The 26,324-nt window shown below is 48.0% G+C and overlaps 1 protein-coding gene and 1 pseudogene across 3 annotated transcripts in view; both read right to left on the bottom strand.

Moving 5' to 3' along the window:
- Positions 1–26,324, bottom strand: part of BABAM2 (BRISC and BRCA1 A complex member 2) — a 329,882-nt gene that overhangs the window by 39,618 nt on the left and 263,940 nt on the right. The window contains exons 12-13 of one of the 3 annotated variants that reach the window (XM_036027789.1): positions 25,465–25,472; positions 19,416–20,805 (exon numbers count right to left, since the gene is read on the bottom strand). The exons of the other annotated variants lie outside the window; for them this stretch is intronic. Of the exons in view, the coding sequence (XP_035883682.1) occupies positions 20,773–20,805; positions 25,465–25,472 (41 nt within the window). The 3' untranslated portion in view covers positions 19,416–20,772. Of the gene's footprint in view, positions 1–19,415; positions 20,806–25,464; positions 25,473–26,324 lie in introns of those variants that run through there. 3 annotated transcript variants of the gene reach the window in all.
- LOC114501058 lies at positions 25,377–25,592 on the bottom strand (annotated as a pseudogene).

The following is a 26,324-nucleotide window of genomic DNA, read 5'->3' as shown; positions in this document are numbered from 1 at the left end:
CATAGGGATGACAGACCCAAGTTAAGGAGGGTAGTTACCCCCGGGGCCAGCGGGGAACGGGGGAGGGACAGGAATGCATCAGGGAGGGACACTCATGGGGCTTCCGCCAAATTGGTAATGTGCTGTTTCTTCAAAACAAAACAAAAAAGTAAACCCCAAATCAAAATATTAAGATTTGCCTAAAGTACGTACATGGGTATCTGCTTCTGGAGTGTAGACATTCTTCTGTGGGCGGTGCTGCCCTTGAACATTTCTAGGGAAATACCCCATTTCTGCCCCCTCCAGCGGGTCAGACATTTTCCTATGATTTAAACATCGTCAGCACAGTATAAATTCTCCAGCATGGAGGATGTTTGAAAGGTACGATGCACGAATCAACAGTGAGTTGTTTATTGTTAAAAGACAGCAGCCATTCACTTCTCAGTATGGAAAGTGATTCCTCCTTACAAAACATCTCGAGACTCACTTGTGCGGCCCCTGCAGTCAGGAGGCTGAGCGCAAAGCCTTAATGGACGGGTTGGGCGCAGTTTACCGGAGCCCCCCCCCGGCCATGTCCTTTTCAACAGCTAACTCCCTATGCAGACAGTCCGTACAGCAGGGCCTGAGATTTGGGTTTGGGCATAAAATTGGGTTGGGACAAAGTTTAAGTCCAGTATCCGGCAGGGTTTGGAAACCATGCCCCTCCAGAGTGATAAGACAGGGTCAACAGCCCTGGTCACCACGTCATTCTGCTATGCAAAAATCTTTACTTATTTTTCAGTTGTGTTTAAACTTTTCAAGCATTGCCCACTCCAGGCGTACATTGTTCTGGGGTCCTAAATTGCAGAAAACTCTCTGACCCACTAGATTAGGTGGTAGGGGAGAAGGCTTGAAGATAAGCCACTGCATTCTTGGGCTGCTTTAGGTTAAGGTGTGTCAGGTGAGATGGACAGGGAATGGCTGGGCCAGGTGGCACCGGATGTGTAAGTGGGGAAGGCGTGTGCTCTGGCGGTAGGCAGTGGGTTAACCGACCTCTCTGGCCCTCTTTTCCTGTCCATAAACTGGAAAGACTTTAACCTCCAGGTGGAAGATAAAGCAGGGGTCCAGTGTTTGGCACACAGAAAGTGCTTAATGAATGAGTGTGAACGCCTATAGGAATGTAAGAGCAGGATGGTGCTGTGGAAAGAATATGACCTTTGGATTTCGACAGATCTGGGCTTGATTCTTCCTCTGCCAGGTGCTACCTGGGTGACCTCAGGCAATTTACTCAACTCTTAGTCTAGGTTTCCTCATCTTTAAAATGGGATAATACCTACCTTACAAGGCTGTTGAGTGGTTTACATGATATAATGAATGTATTTAGAATACCTGGTGAGTAGCAGATAGCCATAAGGATACCTATTATTATTTGCTTTTCTCTTAGAAGCAATTAAACAAGTCAACTTGAGGCTATATTATTTCTTTTTGCAACCTGACTTCCAGCTCAGAAAATATAGCCCATAGGTTAAAAGTAGTCATGTTATTTCAGTTAAGCCTCCAATTTAGTTTTGCCCATTTTTAAATCTGAGGCAAATCTGGGAGTCTTTAGGAACTCTTCACTTTTAATTCTATGACCTTCCTTAAAAAAGAAATCATAACTCTGGAGAATCCACAATCATGTAAGGCTTTGCAGCAAAAGTTGACCACAGACCAGAAAACACCCGAACAGAAAAACCTGGTGAAAACTTGGTTAGACAATTTTCTTTTGGGTCGGGGGAATGTAATATTCTTTCCATTCTCGTAGGTGTTTTTCCTTTGAGGCAAAGAAAGGTATTTACTTTTTTTACTGAATTACTTATTTGTGAGTGATTTTGTTCTTTGGAGGAAAAAAAAAGGCCAGAAATGTAACCAATCTTTGTATGCCTAAAGGTGACCTACTTGGGCTGTGAACTACCCAGGTTTTTTGTTTAGTCATTGTTTTCTTGGCCAGCTCCTTGGCCATTATTTCTTCTATGAGAAAGAGTGGGAGATACAGTCGGGAAATGGACATTAATTCACGCTCTCTTTTTTTTTTACAGCAATACCAATTAGAAATTTCGCTTGAGATGAAAGCAGGATTCTCTCTAAAATGACATTTTAAAACTGCCATATTCTCCTGTGTAACTAACGCGAAGTTGAGAGAATAAGCTGTGTAAACGTACGGTGATCACGTTCGGGCAAGCCCAGGACTTAAATGAGCTGCTTGACTTATGTATCCAAATTCAAAGGAACAAGATCATCTCCAAACAAAGGTACTGGATCAGTGTTACCTAAGAAAAGCATATTCACACCCAAAAACTGAGGATTTATCCTTGGAAGCTCCAAAATTTTTTTTTAATTTTTTTTAAATAGACATCTTTCTAGAGTGGACTTCCTATTTCCTTCTAAATGACTCCAAGTCAGAATTCTGAATACCAACTCCTGGCGTGGGACATCCAGTCAGGACACCAATACGGCACGCCCGCCCCTGAACTGAGTAGCACCCGTGGCCGGCAGTTTCTGGTTGCCCTGAGTCCCCTGACTCCGAGCCCAGGCTATGAGGTTAGTACACTGAACACCACAGACCGTCTCTGGGCAGCCAAGTCGCTTGGGACTGGGGAACCAGTGCACCAAGCGTATGAGAAGGTGCAGATCAGGCCTGGAGGGCTCCACACAGACTCTGCGACCCTCTTCCATCCACTCCCTGCCTTTTGGCTGCGTTTTGACAGGTATGCTTAAAGGGCTGGGCTGAGCTGCAGGTAGGTGAGAGAGTTCCTTAAAAATGTCCACATCTTGTTACAACAGAGGACACATTCCTAAACCACAGTTCAGAAAGGGGCCTTGGAAGCCATCTACCCACTTGGTACCGGAGGAGCCCACGGCACAGAGCGGTGAACTGCTTGGGCAGCTGCACCGGGGCCCCCAGGGTCTCGGCCCCACAGCCAGGGAGCTAGCCTGCACCATGTCACTGGTAGCGCAGTAAGGTTCTCTGCAGGAGCAAAGTTACCGCAGCTATTGCGGCGGCTTTTACAGTGGGACTGTGGGCTCCTCATTAACCCAAATCTGAAAAATCTCTCACTACGGGTAACAGCAAGGTAGGTGTGTTTTTGGTTTTGTTTCATCCTAATAAATAATGTTTTAAAATGCTAAGAAAATGCAAGGAATCCGCATTTATCGACCACCTACAATGTGGTGGGTGCTTTCTGCAACATGAGTTTCTCTTACTCCTTTTCCCTAGGGAACAAGCCCTCCCAGGGGGACTTCTGTGCAGCCACGAAGAAGAGGGGCCAGGGTTAGTTAGCACTGGTCCGCCTGGGTCCAGAGCCCATGTGCTCGTCACCACAAGTGCTACAGATTGCACTTATTGCTTGTTTCTGACGTTCTGGAAGGGGTTCCTACTCAGGGGCACCTGGCGCATCTACCGTGTCAGCCGGGGGCTGATCACGAAAGTGCACAGAAGTCTGGGACCGATGGTGCCGTCACCACAGGCCGGGAAGAGGAATGTAACGTGTGTCTTTCAGACCTGGTAAGTTACACTCGAGGGTGCAATGATCCCAGACTTTTAAGAATTTTTATTTTTGATGTTTCAATTTCTTTGTTTTCTTCCTTTTGATTTGGAAAGTATTTTATGGTCCTATCTATAGGATTTTAATGGCATTTGACACTGTTGCTCACTTCTGTTCTTCTCCCATGGTTTCCATAACACTGTATCGATTGCTACTTCCTTTTCTTTTAAAATGTTTACTGCCTTCTTCCTTCCGTCTGCTTCAAAGCCTCTCTCTTGAAGCTCAGTTGAGGGACCCATTAACCTGAAGGCTTGGCCCTCCGCTTTCCTCCTTCAGAAAGTCCCAGAAAGTCCCATCCATCAGTACATCCTGATCACTTCAAAACCTCCACAACCTTCCCTGACCACTCACCTGGCTTTCGTCTGATCATCCCAGCAGCCCGGGGGATGTCATTAACATAAGTTTTAAGGCTTAAATATCTTTCACATATATTGTTTCATCTGTAATTTCCAAGGTGGCCACAATACCCCATGATAGGTAAGAACACTGAAACTCACGAACAGAAAGTAGCTTGTTTAGAGTTAGAGTTCTATGTCCGAGCTGGACCTCAAATTCGGGTCTCCAGAGTTTGAACCCAATGGTTCAGATCCACTGGGGTGTTCTGCTATCGTCTGGGAAAGAATCAGACTACATGTCTAAAATAAAGCCACAGCTCACTTCCCATTCGCCCACACACAGATGGGAGCTAACACTCCGCCAAGCTCAAAACCTCCACGTCACCTTTGACCCTTCATTCTGCTGTTGCCACCTCTGGGAAGGCTCACCATTGACAGTCCATCCCAGAGAGGCCTGTCCACAGGGCTCTGTCCTACTGGGAGGGCACGGGGGAGGGGGGGTGGGGGAGGGCTGAAGACCACATTTACTTCTGCTGTGGATAAACACAAGTGGGAATAGATATACTTAAAAACAACCACCTACTTGACACAGCTGAATATACTTTTGGTTATACGAACAAATGCCCACCGTTGCAGGTCAGCTCCAAATACGAGTCAATTCACACCTGAAGTAACTCAGTAAGCTTTCTCCGCCTCCAGGAACTGCTTTGCTATCTGACCTACACCTTGACGCCAGCTTAATTACCTTAATTCCACCTCTTGTTCTAGCCCACGGGGACTAACCACGGTCCCCTGATGGTGGGGCAGCTCAGAGGAGGCCTGCCTCCCCTTTTCTTCTAAAGAAGGTGTGGTACAGCTCATGAGTCTCCGGTTGAAAGACTAAGATTTGAATACCCAAGTCCAAGTTCATATACAGAGCACACTTAAGGACACACCAAAAGAATCAGATCAGGGATAAAAAAGAGAAGGAAGTTCCAAAGGGCTTTAAAATAAAGTGCCTCCAACCTGGTCACACCTGAGCAGAGCCTGGTGCGGGCTCCACACTTAACCCCTTCTCATTCAGCCTGCGTACTGCTCCTAAGCTCTCCTCCCTGCCCCACCTAATGCATGACCTGCCAATACTCTCTGCCGAAATCTCTTTGTTTCTACAGCGAAATAGTTCTCTGCAGGTATGTTATTAATGAGCTGCATGGAAAAACAGGTTTGATTCCTTAACTGGTCAGCTTGCTCAGCCATCGCGCAGCCTGGGCTCCCAGGAAAGTCACACTGAAATCTGCGGCGGACTGTGTGAGCACGCACCCACACGGGTCCGGAGGAGAGGCACAGGAACCCCGGGTCCGGAGAAAGGTTCTACCAAGTGGTGCCACATTTCATATGCACGCACCCCCGCCTACATCTACATGTGCGTGTAAGTGGATGTATCTGGTTTCAGGAGCAGGGGAGTGTAAGGCTTGCACAAAAAGACAAGCGAGAGCTGCCTGTCTGAAATTCAAGGAGGCTGACCACGAGCGTTCCGACCCGTGAGAGGCGAGGCATCCTTGGTGTAGCACAGGCTGGCCTACGGGGCGTTACCTCTTTAAAGTCAGTAATGCTGTGGTGTGAGGGTGGGGCCAAAGGCACTGCTGTAGGTCAAAGGAGACAAGAGCGTGTGAGTCTGCGCATTCCTGTGCTCAGACGCCAAGCCTGCACTGGCCGCTGTGCTACGGGTGGGGATTTTGCGATGAGGCACGAATGAACTCTGCCCGGACGGGCTCCTCATCGGGGAAGGTCAGTCAGCAGAACGACCCCAATACAGGGTGAGAAGTCCCACAGCAGGAGGGTGCCCTACATGGCCTGGGGTGCAGAGGGAGAGGGCCTGACCAGTTTCCGGGCAGGCTCCGTTTTCCCTTCTCTGTTTCACAAGGTGCTGTTTACCTTTAGCAGGTCACTGCAAGTAGACAGTGGGATCAGTGGCCGTGCTCTGCTGCGGGGCTGCCCTGAGATTCTGGCCGACTAGGCCGCAGGCCCAGGGACAACTCCACTTTGCCTCCCAAGCGGCCCCCTCCCTTGGCGGGGGCGCTCAAAGCACAAACCACACAGCGGCCCGATGGGCCCCTCGGGTAGGCCGGCCAGGGGCACGAGCTGAGCGTTGCACTCTCTTCCATGTTTTGCTCACGAGGGGCTGAACTCCGCGACCAAGAAACACTGTGGCTGGATCGGCTGTGACTGTCGCAGGGGCCAGGCAGGGAGACAGGCCACTGGGCCTGCCCCGAGGAGCGGGCGCTCCGGTGTTCAGGCTGAGGTGGAAGTGCTGTGCAGTTGTCCACCGTGAGGTGAAGGACCAGTCTTGTTTTGTTTGAGCTTCCAATCCGCCACAGACTTCCACGATAAAACGGAACGGCTGAAACCCCAGTAATGTGCTGAACTGTCACGGCAGTGTCAGACTGCTACAAACATGTCCAGGTGCTGACTCTCAGTTTCTGCGTGTGCCTCTCCACAGTCAGGTCACGAGCGGCGGTCTGCAGCCCGCAGACTGAGGAGCATGGCCCTGAGCTGTGCCTGACGTGTTCTGGAGCCGGGGGTCCAGGCCTCTGCGGTGGCTCTCCCGGAACAGGGGCCTGTGCAGGCGGCCTGCTGAGCAATCTATGGCTACCCATGGCTAGGCAATCTGATCGCTGGGCTACCTATGGCTTTCTGAGGGTCTGGCAGAGTTCCAGATAGCGGCATGTTTTCCACCATGACTTTCTGTGTTGTAGGGGCTGCCTTCTCACCCACTGCCTCTGCACAGACCCTCAGAGACCCCCTTCCTCACCCAGCTTCTCCCTAATCAGTCCCTGCGTCTCAGTGAGGCCCTTCTGCTATCTCCGTATAAATCTGCTCTCCCAACTCTTCCGATGCCCTCTGTCACCCTGGACCCTCTCAGGACAAACATCCAGTACCACGCCCTGATGATCTCCGCCTCTTACTCTCAGAGTCACTTTCTCCCCTCTTCTTAGAATGTTCCTGTCACCTCCTTGTCTCAGGTGGAAGCTGGCTTGGTTTCTTGGCCGCCCCTTGAGTAGAAGCCACTCATTTTCCCAGACCTGCCTACACCCTCGGACTTGCCCCTGCACAAGAGCATCCCATCTGGGGCTCATTCCATTTGGCTGGACCACCTCTGTTGATCCTCGCTGCTGTCATCTCTCTACTCGGTCTCCTGGTTACACATCTACAGCTGCTTCGAGTCTTCCCCTCCGTCCTAACTTCTCTAATTATCTGGTGTGACTGTGGTGCTCCCAAGGCATCCCTTCCAGCACCCGCATCCCTGTGGCCACACCCTGAACCTTCTCATCATCGATTCATGCTCCAGCTGGAAAAACAATAACTTCTAACACCCTACTCTCTGACCACAAAGTAAAAACTGATGGATTCAGAGACATTTTTGAGTGTTGAGGCACCATTAGGTGCTGGGAACAAAGAGATAAGTTAAACAACTCCTATTTTGCTGTGCCGGCTCTGATGACTGTTCCATCTCTTTAATCCTAATCCTGTCCCTGTCTCCCTCACTCAGGAGATAATCCTGCTTCTAACGTCTCAGAGAAAATGAACACTCACGGGCAAACACCTCCACTTCTGGGCCCGCCCTCCCTACCTCTTTCTTATCAACGTATGTCTGCACCCTCTTCCTCTCTCAGAGGAGGCCGAGTCCCTCCTCGCCCAAAGCTGCTTCCTTGACCTGCATCCCAGGTTCCACACTCTTAAGCCATCTCCAGGATTTTGCTCTTTCAATTCTCTCTCTTCTCTCTCTCAATTTGAGTCCCCCACCCCCAATGGTTCCTTCTCTTTGTGCTGAAGAATCTCTTATCCCCCCAAGCACCCCTCTTGACCAGCACCTGTACTAGCTACTGCTTCTTCACTCTTCCTTTAATCCCCCAGCCTCTTGCAAAGAGGATTGGCCCAGCTTCCTCTGTGCCAGCTGAGGCTGTAGCGCAGGAACACCTGGCTCCCACCTGGCCCGCTGCACGGACGCGGCTTTGACTACTCCAGCACTGCGCACCATGGGCGCTCATTACCGACACGGGTGCTTCTCATTTTCATCTCACTTGCTACTCCTGCCTTCCGGATGTCCTGCTCTCCTGGTTCTCATCTTGCCTCTGCTGCTTATGAGCCTGCGTCCAGGCCCAGCTGTTGCCTTCCCCAGAGCTGTCTGCAGGGCTCTCATGTTACAGGTAAGTCCTGTGCTTTCCTACCAGTCCCTCCCGTGCTGGGTGCCACGTGGATCAGATCTGCGTCAATCAGGGTGGTTCTTCTCAGCTTCTGTCTTGCGTTTCTAGCAACTTTCTGCATACCTCCACTGGGTTAGCACATAAACTCCTCAAACTCAGTAACTCAGTATATTCAGATTTATCATCCCCCCCCACCCCCATTCTGGTCCTCCTCTTAGATTTCCACTTTCTACTCAACGGTCCCAGTACTCTGCAATTCCTCCCCGCCTCCCTTACTCTGAGTGCTCGCTAAGGCCAGCTGATTCTACCTTTGCAGGGGTTCTAGAATCTGTCCTTTCCTCTCCCTACTCCCTCTGTTTCAGCACCTTGTATTGTTTTGCCTGGACCAGTTATCCCAGTGGTTTTCCTGCCCCGGCTTCCTCCCACTTGAATTCAGCCTCCACTCTGCTGTCAGGCGTGTAACATGATCGAGACAATGTCACGCCCCTGTTTGAAATCTTCCCCAGGTCTTCCATCAGTAACGGCATATACATTGAAGTCCTCACATGCATAACAGGCACACTTTTTGCCACCTCATCTCCTATTTCTCCCTTAACTCGTGCGCCCTGAACACGAAAGTTCATGAATTATCCCCAGTCTTCAGAATGCACTGATCAGTTCAGGAGCACACTGTCCTCTCTGCCTGGGACACCCTTTCCTAGCTATCTGCATAGCAGGTTTCTGATTGCACCCGCAGACCCAGCTCTAAAACAGTCCTTTTTTGAAAAAAGATTTTATTTATTTATATTTCGACAGAGGGGAAGGGAGGGAGAAAGAGAGGGAGTGAAACATCCACATGAGAGGGATACTGCTGTCTCTCACGCAGCCCCTACCCCTACTGGGTTGTGGGTACCTGGCCTCCAGACATGTGCCCTGACTTGGAATTGAACCAGCGACCTTGTGGTTCATAGGCTAGCGCTCAATCCACTGAGCCACACCAGCCAGGGCTAAAAGATCTCTATAACACCCCACAGAAGGTGATTTAACACACCTGTGTTATATTCAGCAGCATTTTCCACCCAGCAGTTGTATCCATGTATCTGTGTACCTGCCCCCCCCCCCTGACTCCTCGGAGCACCTGCCCGTTTCTGTGGCCACGGGGCCTCACACAGGACTCAGCCGCAGCACATACTCGAACGCTTGCTGAGACGACCTGAGTGTGCATAGGCTTTCCTCTGACAGCGGAACCCAGGTTTTGGTGACTGCGCCTTCTCGGTGGTGGTGCCACAGGCACAGCAGGTGAGAAATAAACCAGTAACGGGGGCCAATGCCAGTTAACAGACGTGATGAAAAGTGACTGTCAGTGAGCAGGCGTGGGGCAAAGTACCCTTTTATTCATATTTCTTTCTGGAATATCTGCTTCTGCCCAGTTCATGTTCCTTGACAAAAAATAATAAATATGAAATTCCTTGTTGGTTATGAATAATCTATTGATATCTCTGCAAACTGCCAAGGACCGTGTTCCACTATCTGAAAGGACAGGCCAGGTTCTGAGGGCTTCGCTCTGAACAGGCTGCACACTCAGCCTGTGCCGACCCCGGGGCGGGGGCACGGGCCTGGCGCCAGGCCACACCCCGAGGGCCCCTCCTCCAGCGCAGCCTGTGCCTGAGAACACAGTGGCAGCCCCGTGGGGACGGCAATATGTTTGCTTCAACAAGTCGGTGTACGTGGGGAGATTATTCTTACCAATGTATGTGCATTCAAAAAATTTTAAAACACAAGAATATACTTTAAAAACATATTATTTGATTTCTTCTAATGTCTGACATGGGCAGTGTGGAGGGGAGTGGCCTTTGAAAGCGCTTTCTGCCAGCTTGTGGAAACTCAAATTTTCACATGTCAGCTCAAAGATTTTCACGTGCACCCACTTGGTTAAAGAACCCGGGCCTGAATGCAGGCCATCTGAGCGCAGAAAGGGCGAGGCTGAGGTTTGTACTGAGGACAGCTGGGCGCTGGGGTCCGAGACCCAGGCGTGGGAAGGTAGCGCTGGCACACAGCAGCAGACTGAATGGGCACAGTACGCGGCATGGATCACAAACAGATTCTTTCAAAGGCCAGAGATGAAGATAACTCCATCCTTGCTAAAATCATCTGATGGCTGCGTGGTACAGACATATTTTGCTTTGCTACGTAATTTCCTCGGCACTTAACTAAAAATTGTGTCCCAGAATTGAATTCTACTGCTCTTTCTAAATGGGCGCTGAGTCACAGGTACCTCAATGCTGTGTCTGCAGTCTAAAGTGGGTGACTCACGTCTGTAAAATTCTGAGAGAAAGTACCAACCGACCCACTGCTTAGTCATCTTTTGCATGGATGCTGGGTTCATGAGCTCTGTAAACTATAATGAGCTATCTAGCCTTTTGCCATCTCTTTATTCTTTTCTAAACAGTACAAATTATATCTCTAAAAATAACTTCATCCGTGCAAGTGAGTCACTGCAACCTGACAAGCTCCCACAAGCCACCCAGCTAAATTGCAATATTTACTTGTGAAGGTACAAATCTTATTGTCATATTAGCCCCATTTTTCCTTCTGAGATCAGAGTTTGGTAGACTTGGGGAAGGAAGGAGGGTTTCATCAAATATTTTAATGAAAACATGGTTTACCCCTAACCTTCGACATGGGCAGAGGCTTGGAGTGGGGATGAGACAAGAAACCCTTTGAAAGCTGTTTCTGAGAGCTTATGAAGACTCGAGTTTTAATATTTCAGGTTGAAGATTAATGAAAAACTCTGCAGTTTTCTTTGGTGAGGGGTGCTTATTGGCTCTTGAAAGAAAAATGTTGGTAATCTTATTTACTCTAAAATCTGGAACTGTGACATTACGACTTTTCTTTAGTTATGACATTTTGGACAAAAGGCCCAGCCACGCTAATAAATGCACATGCATTAAACGTTAATCTCCAGTAGTTGATTCTCTCACCACACCTGGATCCTCAGGCCACACCAGGAAGCTTCGCTGCTCTACCTGTTTGCTGGCAGTGGTCCAGCCTGAGGGCCTGCTGGGCCTTCTGGGCCTGGAGTCGCCAGTTCTCAGCAGCCTCACCCCAGCCCATCCCAGTCAGGCAGTATGTACAAGGAGTTCAACTGGACGCAGGGGCAGGTTACCTGCAAGGAGCTTGCATCTTCATTAACTAGGCAGCAACACTGAGATATCAAAGCACTGTTAATCTACCGCTGGCTGAAGCCAGAGAAAAATAAGAGTATTCCTCACCAGTGCTTGGTCAGAAATGGAATGACTGATACCTCCCTCTGCCTAGAATGTTTCCACTGCTGCTCAGGCTTCTCCTTTAAGAGAGCAGACCACTTGGCCTCAACACGGTGGCTGTGTGAATACCCCCGTGCCGTGGGAAGTCTCTCCCATGCCACGGGGGTGCTTTGGAACACAAAGATGCAATCACTGGTCCACCTGAAAATTCTCCAGGAAATGGCTCCAGGAAAAGGCCCACTGACTGTCACCAACGAGGGGGGAGGCTGAATCGCTGACATCCCTCCTGGCTCCTGTGCACTTGGCCTGTGGTAGGGAGGCCTGCTGGAATTCCCAGGATGCTGCTCTTCACCTGGGTGGGCAGCTGCCCCCCGCCATGGTGCCTGTTGTGGGATCTTGGGTCTGGTCGCTTCTGCTAGCTCTTCACTAATTCAGCCTCTGCCCTGAGCCCCAACCTCAGCCATGACCTACCTGCATTGCCACACTCTGGCTCCTCCAGGACACGTGCCCTCTCGTCTCCCTTTTGTTCCGACAATTTGATGTCACCTCACCTCTCTAAGCCTCTCTGTTCTCCTCTGCAAAATGGGGAAAGCAGCCATCTGCCTCTCGACGCGTGACGATGAAAAGACATCCTGTCAATGAACGACTTTACAGACTGCGAATGTGCTCTGACCACGCCCACCCCCGCCAACGGCCTGACATGCTGGGCACTGTGCATAATATTAATTGAACATATCACTTAGATGTTGTCTTTGACCTTGACAAGCAGATTAACCAGAATAACCAAGCAAATATACAAGACAGAGTCATCCAAGATCATCAGAGTCTCATAATTACATCATTCAGATCAGGTGCTGTGAGGTGTGGACAATCAGGAGAGAACCCTGGAGACGGCGGGCTTTAGGAAATGGTAAGAGACAAGGCCAAGGAGAGAAGCAAGCAGGAGCAACGAAGAGGCCAAGGCCGAGTGAGAGAGAGCGCCTCATGGACAAGGCGAGCCTTGCTGCTGAGAGAGGCTAGTGGGTGTTTCCACGCAGCGAAGAAACAACATGAAGAGTAACGTTCCAACACCAATAACATGGTGGCTGGGCACAGGGGCCACAGACAAACCAATCAGCCAGTGAAATACCCCTGGACGGAGGTGACTGATTATAAACTGGGGTGGAGGCATGGCAGTGGCCAACACCTTGTATTTCTACAGCACTTGATCGTCTCCAATGTGAGTTAATCCTCATAAAAACCCTGGGAGGCAGCCAGGAGACACACAGATGAGAAAAGTCTCAGGGCCAGATGAGATGAAGCTGGAGACTCGACCCAGGTTTTTGGACCCCGAGGTGAGTGTTTTCCCTACTATCTGTGTAGTTCTCAGGACGAGCTGTGCATCAGACTTACCCATGACGCTGTTTTTAAAAAGATACGTGCTCAGCAACCACCTCCACCCCCTGTTCTGACTCAGCAGTGCAGGGGAGCCGGGCAGAAGAGAAAGGCCGGGAGGTGTCCGGGCGTCAGACCTTTCCAGGGCTCCGAGGGGTCTGGTGGAGGCCGGAAGTACGAACACGCTGTGCTGCGCCACACTGCGTGGGGCCCCCACAGGCGAAGCGGCCCAAGGGAAGGAGAACTTGCACGCCCCTCAGGTCCGGAGCCTCCGTTCCCTGGGCCTGACCCTGCTATTATTAAACACTGGATGGAGGAGCCGATGTTCAATCAGGGTAGCTGGTAAAACCCGTCTCCTAGACGAGGACGTTGTTTCGGCTCCGTGTGCCTGTCTTCGCTCCCGTCGTTGCTATCTGCACCAGCCTGAGTGAGGGCGTCTGGCCGCGTTCCAGAAGACTGCTGCGAGCGGCAGCTGTGAAGGCACGTTCCCGTGGTGAGGGCTGGTGCCGCTGGGGCCCACCGGTCCGCCTGTCTCCGCGGCTCTCCTGTGACGTCAGCCCCGTCAGCCCCGTGCAGACAGTGTCTTCGGGACACCCCCCACCAGCTCCCACAGGGCCTTCTTCAGTTCCACAAAACTCTGGAAGTCCCTGCCACCGTGGGCCCCTCGGGCTCAGACTTTCCCGAGACAATGAGTAACTCGAGGGCAGGCGCCTCCTCACGTGGGCTTGTACTTCTGACACGGGAGAGGCTCGGGCGCTCTCTGCTTCCTCCGAGAACCAAACGGAGTAAGCCTCAGTCTGACACTCGGCAGTGTGCTACACCCTCCCGGCGCTCTGGGACAAACGCTGTCTCCGGTCAAACCACAGCTTCATCTGACTAGTGTGACAAACACCTGATTTGAGCCACGTTGGCCTGCCCCTTATCTCTCCGCCTAAGCAAGAGCCTGGCCCTTTTATTCCAAGGGCTTCACCTTCCACTCTGTTTCCTTCCCCAAAGCTACCAGTTGTAGAAGGTTTTGCCTTCACGACCATTTTCTCGGGCTGACACAATTCTAAACCAAGTGCAAAACTTGATAATTCACTCAGCTTGTCCAACTTGCTCATGGACAAGTGTCTGATTTTTATTAGGCTTTTTGAATTACAGCTCTGAACATAGTTCGGTCATGGACCTCCATTGCTGCTTTCACGAACAGTACCCTGGTCTAAATGCTGGAAAGACTCTCTTATCTCCTGCTTATCACGCCAAACCCCCTTCAAAGCAGACTCTTAAAACCTCTTGGATGCTTTCCCAAAAGAATTCTCCCAGTCTGTACCGGCTAACATAACTCTCCCTCCTCCGCCCCTCTTAGAACATACTGGTATCCATCACGGCCACACCCTCTGTCTCTCTGCACACAGGTTACTTGTGAATGCCCTTGACGGTGGGAATCACCTCTAAAACCTATGTGCCCAAAACTAGATGAGTGATCATCTGAAATTACTGCACATTACTCATTAGCATACATGTCATGAGCCAGGGGTAATTACGAAGCTTGAGAACACATCTGGGAAACTTGAAAACCCATTTTAAACCTGCCATTTTCAAATTGATAGGCAGAATCTTCCAACAGTACAGTGAACCTGCAGGCTGGCCCTTTCCCTTTTACTGGTGGCTCTGTAAAGGCTGGCTTTGGGGCGATCCACGCCTTCTGGACTTATCTAATACCCTTTCTGATGCCATGGGGCTGCCTCGGTTTCTATACATCAGTAGAGCACTTGATGTGAAGGGCACAGACGTTTATCACGCTACCCCGAGTGACCTACAGAGTCAGGGCAATTCACATCGGAATCCCAACAGCATTCTGGACAGACATTTTTTAAAAATCCTAAAATTCATATGACACCACAAGACAGTGAGCAGCCAAAGCCATCCTGAGCAAGAAGAACAGAGCTGGAGGCAGCACACTTCCTAGTTCCCAAGCTTGTTAAATCTAATCCGCAAGGCACCGGCCTGAAAGCAGCACACAGGCCAGTGAAACAGACAAGACAGCCCAGAAGTCAGTCCGTCCATTTACGGCCGACTGACCTTTGACAAGGTTACCAAGGACACACAATGGAGAAAGGACTGTTTCTTCAGTACGTGTTGCTGGGAAAACTGGGTATCTACATACAGAGGAGTAAAACTGGACCCTTATCTCACACCACAGACAAAATTCAACTCAAAGTACATGAAAGACTTAAATGTAAGTCTTGAAACTGTAAAACTACCAGAAGAAAACAGAAAAAAAGATTCCTGATGCTGGTCTAGGTGATAACGTTTTTGGATATGGCACCACAAGCACAGGTAACAAAAGCAGAAACAGACACGTGTGACCGCATCACCCTGAAAAGCTGCACAGCCGAGGAAGCGGTCAGCAGTGAAAAGGCAACCCATGAAGTGGGAGAAAATATATGCAAACCATGCGTCTGATGAGGGGTTAATATCCTAAGGGACTCACACAACTCAAAGCCAGAAACCAAATAACCCAATTAGAAAATGGCCAAGGACCTGAATAGACATCTTTCCGAAGAAGGCATACAAAGGGCTAACAGGTACATCAAAAGGTACCATTGCTAGTCATCAGGGAAATGCAAATCAAAACTACAGTGAGATATGACCTCACACCAATTAAGATGATTATCATCAAAAAGACAAGATATAACAAGAGTGTAGGCAAGGATGTGGAGAAAAGGGAACCCTTGTGCACCGCTGGTGGGAATATAAATTGGTGCAGCTACTATGGAAAACAGAATGGAGGTTCCCCCCCAAAATAAATAAATAAAAACAGAACTACTGCATGATCTAGCAATCCCACTTCTGGGTATATGAGGTCTGTCCAGAAAAAGTCCAGCCATTGTTAATATAACCAGAACAGTTTGCACGACATTGATGTAACCTGGCAGCCGAGAAGAGTGGACTGGAATGCGCATGCGTGAACAATGACGACTTCACTGTACTAGTGAGTGGGGGCGGTAGACACCACTGAGTGAGCATGTGTACTGTGTGGCTATGGCATTAAAATGACTGAGTGAGTAGAGCAACAAATCTGCATCAAATTTTGCATTAAGCTTGAACAGTCCTCTGCAGAAACTATTTAGATGATTCAGAAGGCCGCAGCTATGAGCAACTGGTGATCGGTAGCTTCATCATGACAACGCGCCTGCTCACACATCATGTCTCATGCAGAGTTTTTCGGTGAAACATCAAATCACCCAGGTGACTCAGCCCTGCTACAGCCCAGATTTGGCAACCTGCAATTTCTGGGTTTTCCCAAAACTAAAATCACCTTTGAAAGGGAAGAGATTTCAGAATGTCAATGAGATTCAGGGAAATGGAAATACGACGGGGTAGTTGATGGCTCTTGGGAGAACTGTGTGACGTCCCAACGTGCCTACTTCGAAGGGGACCGAGGTATCATTGTCCTGTGTACAATGTTTCTTGTATCTTCAATACATGTCTTCATTTTTCATATTACATCGCTGGATACCTTCTAGACAGACCTCGTATATCGGAAGGACATGAAATTGGTATCTTGAACAGACAGCTGCACTTCCACTTCATGGAGCATCATTCACAATAGCCAACATGAAGGAACAATCTAAATGTCTGCCAGTGGATGAATGAATCAAGAAAATGTGATATACACACACAGAGGAATACTATTCTTCCTTTAAATAAAAGGAAATCCTGCCATCTGTGATAAAATGGATGAACATGGAGGACATTTTGCTAAGTGAAGTAAGCCAGACACAGAAACACGAACACCACATAATCGTACTTATATGTGGAATCTAAACCAGTCAAACTCACAGAGGCAGAGAGGAGAGTGGTGGTCACCAGGGTCTTGGGAGGGGACACAGGGAGATGTTACGTTGAGGGTACCAAGTTTCAGGTGCGTGAGATGAAAGAGTTCCAAAGACCTAATACACAGCCCAGTGACTGCAGCCAACAATTCCGAATTGTATACTTGACATTTGCAAAGAGGGTAGATATGAAGTGTTCTTGCCACACACACGCCCACAGAGAAAAAAATGGTAACTATGTGAGGTGATGGATACGTTAATCAGCTTAACTGTGATCATTTCACAGTGCATATGTGTGTCAAATCAAGCTGGAGCCCTGACTGATGTGGCTCAGTTGGCTGGGCATCAGTCATCCCACAAAGCAAAAGGTAGCCGGTTCGATTCTGAGGTCAGGGCACATGCCCGGATTGGCTACGGTGTGTATGAGAGGTAACCAATCAATGTTTCTCTCTCGCATTGATATTTCTCTCCCTCCCTTCTCCTCATAAATAAATAAATAAATATCTTTTAAAAGCTCCCATCAAGTTGTATACCTCAAATATATATAATTTTATTTGTGAATTATACCTCAATAAAGCTGAAAAAAGGGGGCATGCCCATTTAAGAGGCTTGTTTCCTTCAGCATGTCTTGACAGGTTGATCTTTCAAAATTTCTTCCTTTGGAAAAGAACCCCAGGAACCATTCGGAGACTGTGACTGAGTCACATCACTGCAATCGAAAGGACATCTTCATGAGGGCCCATGTCACGAGGAGAGGAGGTCAAGTTGGTTTACCACCTGGGCAGGTGAGACCTTGAAGGAACAATGTCCCTGATGTAGCAGGAAGCGGCCCTGGTGGCAGGTGGTGGCTCCGGTCAGCTCGAGGCCCAACCAAATCAAACACGCCCGCCCCCCTTGCCTTTACAAGGACCTCCTCTATTTGGATGAGACGGGTGAAAACTCTAGGGCCGTGGGGCTACGATCTTCTGCAGACCTGCACACATCTGGAGCAGTTGCCTCCTTCTATCTCAAACTCTGCCAAACAAGTCAAAAATGCCATCAGCTCTAGCCATGTGTCCTTGGACGACCATCTTCTGCAGAGGGAAAACCAAGTAAGGTGCTCCACATCCTTTTCTGCACCCAAGGTTCTGCATATGTCAACTCAGTGTTCATGCACCCCCTGCGTAACTGACTCCTGAATGCCGAGGAGACAGGGCAAGATCATATCTCTACAGGAATCAAGAAATGACATCATTATGTGGTGTGTGAGCAAGATAAAGCAAGGCAGAACAGAAAGGCTCAGAGAGGGTTTGAATGTGGACAGTGGGGACCCGACTTAAATCGTTCTGCATTTACGGCAGGTTACCCAACCTCCCTGCTCGCTATTTTTCCATTTGCAGAAGTGCAGTCGTGACTTTTGTCTTGCAGGATTACTGGAAGGATTACATGACGTAATGCACACAGGGCATCTAGCAGAGTTACTGTTGCACAGTCAATGTTCCATATGTGACGACTATTAGCGTGACTTGGATTGAGGGCTGAGACACTTTCTCCTCATAGAAAGAGCAGGAGTCATCAACAGATCAAAGGGAAAACCATGCCATCTGGGTGAACAGCAGGCTGACTCTTGGTTCAGGCATGAGAAGACAAAGGTGGCGTCTGGTTTGGGTCTAATCAAATGCATGACCAATAGCAGCAGTGGCCAAAACCCTGTCCACAGCATGAAGGCCACAAAGTGGGGCTGTTAACACCCAGCACCACCACATGGAGAGTTTTGCAGATCTGGTCCTTTCTTAAGAGACAATGTTAATATTATTTTCTGGAACAGTAGGATAGAATAATGATTTCCTAATTTTAAGTTCCATGAGAGAGGGACTATGTCTTATTCATGTATCTGATGGGTACAGTGCCTGGCCCAGAACAGGAGTTCAGTAAATAATTTTTAACTGAATTATAAAGTGGACCGAACCCTGTTTTCCATGGCAGAGTAACAGCAAATAGCACACGTGCCAGGAGCAACGAATGCCAAGGCCACATTCCTGCCACCATTTTCACAGTGTGCACAGTTAGCCAAGGACTGCTAAGTACTATTAGTCAAGTACTGTTAGGGCCTCTGACGAGATCTTCACACTGAAAAAAGACAAGAATAAAATCCAAAAATCTATAAAGGTTATTCTTATTGCACAGCCTGGGTTTGTTTTTAATCTTTCCACAGCCAGGTTCACATCTGCGGCCTCCCTTTTATGGGCTCTGCAGCTATAAATCTAAAAGAAGACAGATAAGGTAGAAACCTTGTTAAACAAAATCCCCACCAAAATGACAAACATTCAAACAGGAGTGGCCGCCTTTATCTCATCACCACCCAGGTTTGACGGAGTCTGTTTTCCTTTTACAAAGGGTTTGCTGTCTGAGAACCACACATTTTCCCCGGGAGACCAAAGTCACTCCCCGGGCAGGTATTTCCCAAAGGAGCTGTACTGCATGTTTCAGGGCTGGGCCGCTGAGCCCACGCTCTGGGTGGCTACAAAATGCCTTGATTGTTATCTATGGTTGGACAGATCGGGTTTTTTGATAACTTCAGTCCGTTTTCCTGGAAATGCGGGGATGTATCCACATGCTGACTCATTTGGGGTGCAGAGAGTGCGGAATGCCCTACAGAGGGTGGAGACCTCAAAGGCTGAGGCTAGGGGTAAGGAGGAGAAGGAGCCCCGAGCGGGAAGAGGAAACAACACCCAGAGGACTGCTCTGGATTGATTATTTACAGACAGTTTGCCTGCAGCCAGATAAGAGATGGATCCTGGCTCGCAACTATTACCTGGTACTTCCTTCAGGTCTTTCCCTTTAAGATCAAGAAGATTCGACTTGTTTACTAAGGAATTTGGTTGCCTTGGAAGTTGGGCCTGTTCCCGTGGTGATAACTGTATAGTAATCGCTCCTGTTTGTTACAAGCCTCTGCTTTTATTTGCTGAAATGTTGGATGCGGTTGCATCTTTCTAGGTATGAGATACTTTTAAAGAGACAGTATTTAGTACATTTAGATGTATAAAACCTGCCTTTCCCTGGAAGGATTACAATATAACTTTGCAGGATTTTTCTGCTGAGAATAATCTCTACAGTAGACATCACGTCACACTACACCCTAAGAGTATGCCGATGACCGAGTCACTGATTTAATGGGGATGCAGAGGAAACTTAGGGAAACTGTGGAGAACCAGGTTGGGTTTTGACCAGTGCACCGGGGCTGGTCAAAACAACGAGGACAAGCGACATCTGTGATCTTGGGCAGACCCAGCCCCAAAGTGGGTCACTTTCACAGCATTAGTGGCACCCATTAATATGAGTCACCTTTTCAAGTGACAGGGCTATTCCTTGCTACATTCTCATAACTAATAAAGAGTCCTTTTTACTATTACTAATTATAGAGTTCTAGTTCATTCTTTTAAAAATTACTATGCAATGTGATACCCCCACTTAAGTTCTGTAGCACAGTGAAATCAGAACATGCGTGAATCCACGCTCCCTCTCAGAACAAGGCTCCCCGTTTCTCATGAATCTCCCTGCCTCTCTCCTCAGAGAGAACCACTGCTCTCCAGGATGGATGCACCATTCCTTCGTTTTATAAAAACATGGTTTTAACGCCTGTTTCTTCATCCCCAAACAATATATTGCCTTGTTCTGCTTGTTTTTGAGCTTTCTACATAAAAATTCTCCTGTGACTTGCTTTTTTTCCAGTCAACATTAGTTTTTTTCCTCTAAGATTTTTGTCTTTACTGCTTGTAAATGTAGTTTTGTCATTTTCTCAATTGTATAACATTCCATGGGGTGAGTTTAACATTTTATCCATTGTCTCATCGGTCAGCATTTGTTTTTTTCTGGCTATTACCACAACTAACGACACTACCATGACTAGGCTTGTTTATGTGGTCCTCAAACGTTTTTTCTGTCCAGGTACAGCCACACAAATTTCTCAGCCTTCCTGCAGTGAGGTGGAGCCGAATATGAGCAGTGGACTATGGATGGGAGGCATAAATGCAACTTCTAAACCTGGCCCTTTCAACCCTGACCTGCTGGCCTGGGGCAGGGGAGGCTGCTGAGCCCAGAGGGGAGGGAGGAGGTGGGAGAAGCCAGGCCCTAGAACGCCTGCAGGAGGCAGATGCTTTCCCCGATGACCCAGCAATGACCAGCACTGAACTGATACCACAAAAAATGAACCTGGTTGTGTTAGCTGCAGAGGCTAGGGTTGCTTGTTTCAACCATGTGTCCAGGTCAAAGTCCTGGTTGTTGATACTGTGCTACCGTGGTTCAGATGTCACTGCTGGAGGAAACTGGATAAGAGCACATAGGACCTGTCTGTATTACTTGCTACCCTTCCATGTGAATATACAATTGTCTCAAAATGAAAAGTTTTTAAATACCATGAAAGGCTGTATGGTAAACATGGAGAAGTATTACCAAAACTACAGAAGGCAATTTCCCGTTTCTGGAAAACGACAGGAAAGTGGCAGTAGGTGCAGAGGACAGCCCTTAGACCCAGACGTGCGACCCAGGGCAAACCCTTCACCCTTGACTTCCTCACCTCAGAGATGAGGATGGTACCTGCCCTTCCAACTTCACGGGAGGTTTGGAGACTCCAATTAAATGCGATGATAAATGGGAAAGTACTTTGAAATAGTGGAAAGTCTTATATGGGGATTGAAGAGCCATTTCCAATAACAACTTGGGAAGGACAGAACCTTTTGTAAGAGCTAGAAAGCTGCAGGTGCTGAGCCTCTGCGTTAACTCCGCAACGGAAGTCAAGGAGCAGCTAGGACTCGCGCACCCACAGTAACGAGACACCAGAAACTTGTTCCAGGCACTGAAAGGGTATATGGAACAGGCTACACTTCATACAAGAAATTAGAAAATTGAGAATATATACTTGTATTAATTTTATACATATAAAGAAACTGCTAAGCTGAATTTTAAAAAAAACTAATAAAAGTGGGAAGAAGAGGAACAGGGTTTTCATAGTGTGCATTTTTTTTAACAAGATGAATATATTGCCTCATCAAACAATAAAATAAAAAAATATTAAAGGAATTCTTAGGCAGGGTCCCTATATATTTTTGCATGTGCGGGAGGGACAATTACTCTTTCTTTCTCAAAGCCTTAGTTACAGGAGCATGCAGTTAGCTGAGTGGTATCGCTGAGGTGTGTTTTTTGTGCATACGCATGCACGTGTGTGTACGTGTGTGAAAGAACATGCCTGCTCACGCCAGAGAATTTTGGCCAAGCCCCGCCTCCTTCCCGTTTCCCCTAGACTGGGAATACCAGGAGTCGTGGAGCGGGGATCACCGTAGCAGCAACCCCTGCTTTTCCATTTTCTGCCTGTTGGTGTACTTTCAGGACATCAGTGGACTTAATTAGATCATTACCTTATGTGGCGCAACTGAGACCGACGCGACTCACTTGACAGGACAAAATGAGACCAGAAACGGGAGCTGAGGTCTTCCCTCCCACCTCGGTACTACAACCACTGGTCAGTCCCTTTCTGGGTCACACGTGGCTTCAAATACTAAGGCTCTCAGGGTACCAGGGTTAAATCTGGCTTGTTTCAAAGGACTTCCTAGTTTTAAAAGAATCAAACTTGCAAAGCTGAAATCAAGAAGCAGTCTGATTGTGTAGGTTTTCTGTGGCCCCGTGATCCCTGGAGCAGTGAAAACAAGGCATGACGTCGCAGTAAACGGTCTTTGAACATCAGAGTGCAGAGTCTCTTTCTGTTTACCCTCTGTGGAGTCCGCGGAGCCTGCAGTCTTGGGCTGCTCACCTCCCAGAAGAACGGGTCCTTTAAAGTATTCTATCCTCCTGGGTGCAGGCCAAATGAACCCGTTTTCATCGTCTTGTAAACACAGTGCTCGAGCGCGGCCCCACTGCAGTGGGCCCTACCTTCTCACTGACTGGCTGGTGGGACAGTCTGGACTACAGGGTTTGGCCTGCTCCACTCTCCCAACATAAAACAAGAGCTATGCCATTTGGACATGCTTTCTTGAGACCACAATTCATTTCTGAGGTCTCAAATCAAACAAGAGCTTAAGAAAAAACTTTGCAAATCCTTTCAATTTGTCTGACATAGGAGACAGTTTACAATACATATGAGGTTTCCAAGCTAGAGCCAAATGAAAAATAAAAAAAAAATTAACATAGCCAGAGAGAGCATTCACTGGTAAAAGCCTCAGCGAAGCTGAGTATAATAAATATACTGCGAGCTCCCCTGGAAAAGGAACATGTCCCACTCAGCCCTGTATCTTTAGGGTTCAGTATGGTGCCTGGCACAAACGACACGCTTAAATGTTCACGTGTGAACATATACTCCCAGGTCACGGGTTAAATTCACGTGTGACCTGGGAGTATATGAACAAGCAAACCTCATTTCTACAAATGTTTAGGCTTATGAAGCTAAATAAGACTCCATGTCTATCCTGAAGGACTAACTGGAAAAAAATGCATGAAACTAAATTTGTGTCTTTATTGGGAAACAGACTGAGTGGAGACAATGGTTTCGGTGAGAGATTTTGGGGTGGCCGGCATTTAATGTGAATGTAATCGCTAGTTCTCTGGCCTCAATCACACTGAAAGAGTCCCTTTTGCAATGAACTTCACCAGGCTCACCTGCATGCAAAGTTTGCTGATCAATGGTGGGTACCATGGTTACCCCAGAGACAGGGAATCCTTAATCCACCTTTTCAACACTGGAGAGAATTCAAAAGACTTACAGTACAAAGAAACAGATTCACAGTTGGGGGCATCAGAATTAACAGTGGGGAACACTACAGGACCTCATTTGCAGAAAGGAATGAGGAATTGGGATCCTCACTCATCAGGTACAGTGGGGTTGGGAATTTCTTGGCCATATACTCGTCTAGGGTCTTCTAACTATTATAGAAGAGGCCATACAGTATTGTACTACACTCCTCTGCCTCTTTCAAATCATGGCACGTACTCAGAAAAATGGTACGGCTTCACGGCACCCTGGGGGAAACGTGCGAAGCTAGCACAGGTCGCTGACCACGGTCCAGCTCCCCCAAGGACTGAAGCGATCAGTAGCCTGTCTATAGCCTGTTTCCAACCCGGTGGTGCCCGGCACACGGGTTGGGAAGCTCTAGTGAACTCGTGAGACAGTAAGAGTTCTAGAATCAAAACGTCTTAGTTCTAATGCTGTTTCCTTCAACTACTGGCTGTGGGACTTCCAGCAAGTTACTTCATTGCCAAGTGTCCTAGTTTCTGCTAACGTAAAGTGGGGTAAGTAGCCAGCTTATAGAACTACTGAGAGAATTATATGGAATTATGTGTGTAAAGTACTTAGCACAGTCCTTTGAGTACTAGTACTCAATAAATGATTTTATTTCTATAAAACAATGGCATTATTATTAACTACTACTAGGGGTCACTTCTTATCATCTCAGCAACCTCTGACTGCAAGTGGATTAGAAAAAAACACCAGGTTGACTGAGACTGAAGGAAGGTTGCCAACAAAATGCCTACTAATGAACTATGTTTTTTTAATTTGTTCAGTTTCACATATACATGGTACAATACACAAAGGTAAAATGTGCATGACACATAACCACTTGAAACGTACAGTTCAGTATACGCACCACCACGCAGCCCCAGGGCATTTTTCATTGCCCGACCCTGCAACCCTACCTGCTAACAAACACAGCGCCCGAGCCCCGGGGCTGCCTCCTCCCCTCCGCCTCCGTGAGTCTGACTGCTCTAGGCTCCGCACAGAAGTGGAATCGCACAGTATTTGTCGTTTGAGGAGATGAACTGTGTTTTGGCATTCCCTTCACCCTCAGCTGCGTAAAGGCAAGGGTTTAAATCGAGCCAGGGCTCGTTCCCAGTGCAGGACTCACTCCTAGGAGCCTTTCTCGGCACGTGGCCAGGCCATCTCAAGAATTTGAACGACCTCTTTATGGGGAAGTGTTATCAACACGTTTCAAGTCCCAAACCAGACCCTGTCCAGTGAGAAGCATGACTGGATCCTTTGCTAAGGGTTTAGCCAGGCCAAATAGTTCTCAGCCATCCCAACTGCAGACGAGGACCAGGGGTTTCCAGGTGGGGAGGGACTCCAGGTTAAGCTGGTGACAGCCTCCGCCACACATCTGTTCTATGGGAATGCTCACTCATACCTTCTTCCCCTGGATACCCAGTGGCTCAAAACAGTCCACATATCCCACACTGGGCTCAACATTTCCACATCTGTTCCTCCTAACATAATGTCTGCTTCAAAGGACGGCATCGTCGGCTACCTAGAGGCCTAAGAAAGACACCTGTGAATCACCCCAAATTCTTCTTAGTCCTTTACCTTCTTGGGACCAATCACTAAATTCTGCTGGTTTTACCTCCAAAATAGTTCCTGAGACATTTTCTTCCCCTCCATCCCTAGGGTGGCTGCTCCAGTTCAGGTCAAATCATCTTTTTAGGTTTCCGGGCCCCCATTCCAAATCCTCTTCTACGTAACAGCCAACGGTTGCTTTTTAAAGAAGCAAACACATGCCACTTCCCCACCGAGCACTCCTCAGTAACTCCCCACTGTCCTCGGGGTAAAGCCTGTCCTCACCAGCCTGGAACATGCCGCTGAGTTCCAGGCTCTGACCCCGTCTTCACCTCCATCTCCCCCACTCCTCAGGATCCCCTCTGCATCTGAGCAATTGGGAACCACTTGTGATTTCTGGTGTATATTCTGTTTCTTCCCTCGGTGCCTTTGTTGATGCTAGTCTCTCTGCCTGAAATGCTCTCACAGCCCTCCCGTCCTACTGGGTCCATTTTAAAACAATTCCACTCCCTAGTTTTTTAACTAAATCATGCAGAAGGAAAATGGGTGGTGATAACCATTATTTGGGTCCATATGCATTCTCCTAAAACAAGATTTTCAAGATTCATGTGTCCTGACTTGTTTGGATTCCGATTTGAACAAACCAACTGTAAAAAAACATGTTTGAGACAAACAGGGAAATTTGAACAGAGGCTGGGTACAGGTTGTAATAATGTTGTATTAGGTACATCTTTCAATTAGCAATAATCGCACCTCGGATAAACCTCATTGGCTACAATACTGCCACTGTGCAAAGCTATGTATTAGGTACATCTTTAAAAAAAATCCTTATCTGTTAGAGTTACACACTGAAGTATTTACAGGTGAAATGAAATTTCATATTTGCTTCAAAATATTACAGAAATTTTCAAAAATTAAATTAAAAGGAGGGATCAATAAGGTGGACAAAACTGCAATATGGGTGATGGGCACATGGGAGTTCATTATATTTTTCTTTCTACCTTTGTATTTGAAATTTTAATAATAAAATGTTTAAAAAAAAAGATCCATGGGCCATCAGCGTAGACCCAGCCCACAGAAATGTCTGGATTATACTGTTTTGTTTAAATCAAAACCAGGTAAAGGGGCATGCAGTTCGCCACCATCCCCGCCACTCCCTCCTGCCCGGGAGCCCGGGGTGCTCTCACAGCCACACTGCCTGTTCAGCTCCGGCAGCATCTGATTTTGTAGGTCTGCACACACTTGTACCATGAACCTTATGTCCAAACAGATAAAACCTAGTTTTTCACGATCAGTACTTGGTTAATTCTTTAATTAAGCCACTTAGTTTTGGGTTTCCTGTGGCCGCAGAGGAAAACCTTACAAGAGCCAATATATTTGTGCTGCTGGGTAGGATCACAGCTGAACAACCTGTCACCGCTAGCGAGAAGTGACACCAGCTTCCTGCCTCCAGATCGGTAACGTCTTTGGAGGGGCGTCCCTTCCCGTTCCTGAGAGATGAGACAGCCTACACGTCCCCGAGTACACGGT

Source organism: Phyllostomus discolor, chromosome 6 (genome assembly GCF_004126475.2).
Source record: "Phyllostomus discolor isolate MPI-MPIP mPhyDis1 chromosome 6, mPhyDis1.pri.v3, whole genome shotgun sequence".
In the NCBI taxonomy this organism is placed as follows: domain Eukaryota; kingdom Metazoa; phylum Chordata; class Mammalia; order Chiroptera; family Phyllostomidae; genus Phyllostomus; species Phyllostomus discolor.
Note: the sequence above shows the minus strand (reverse complement) of the source record. Positions and strands in the feature narration are given on the sequence as shown.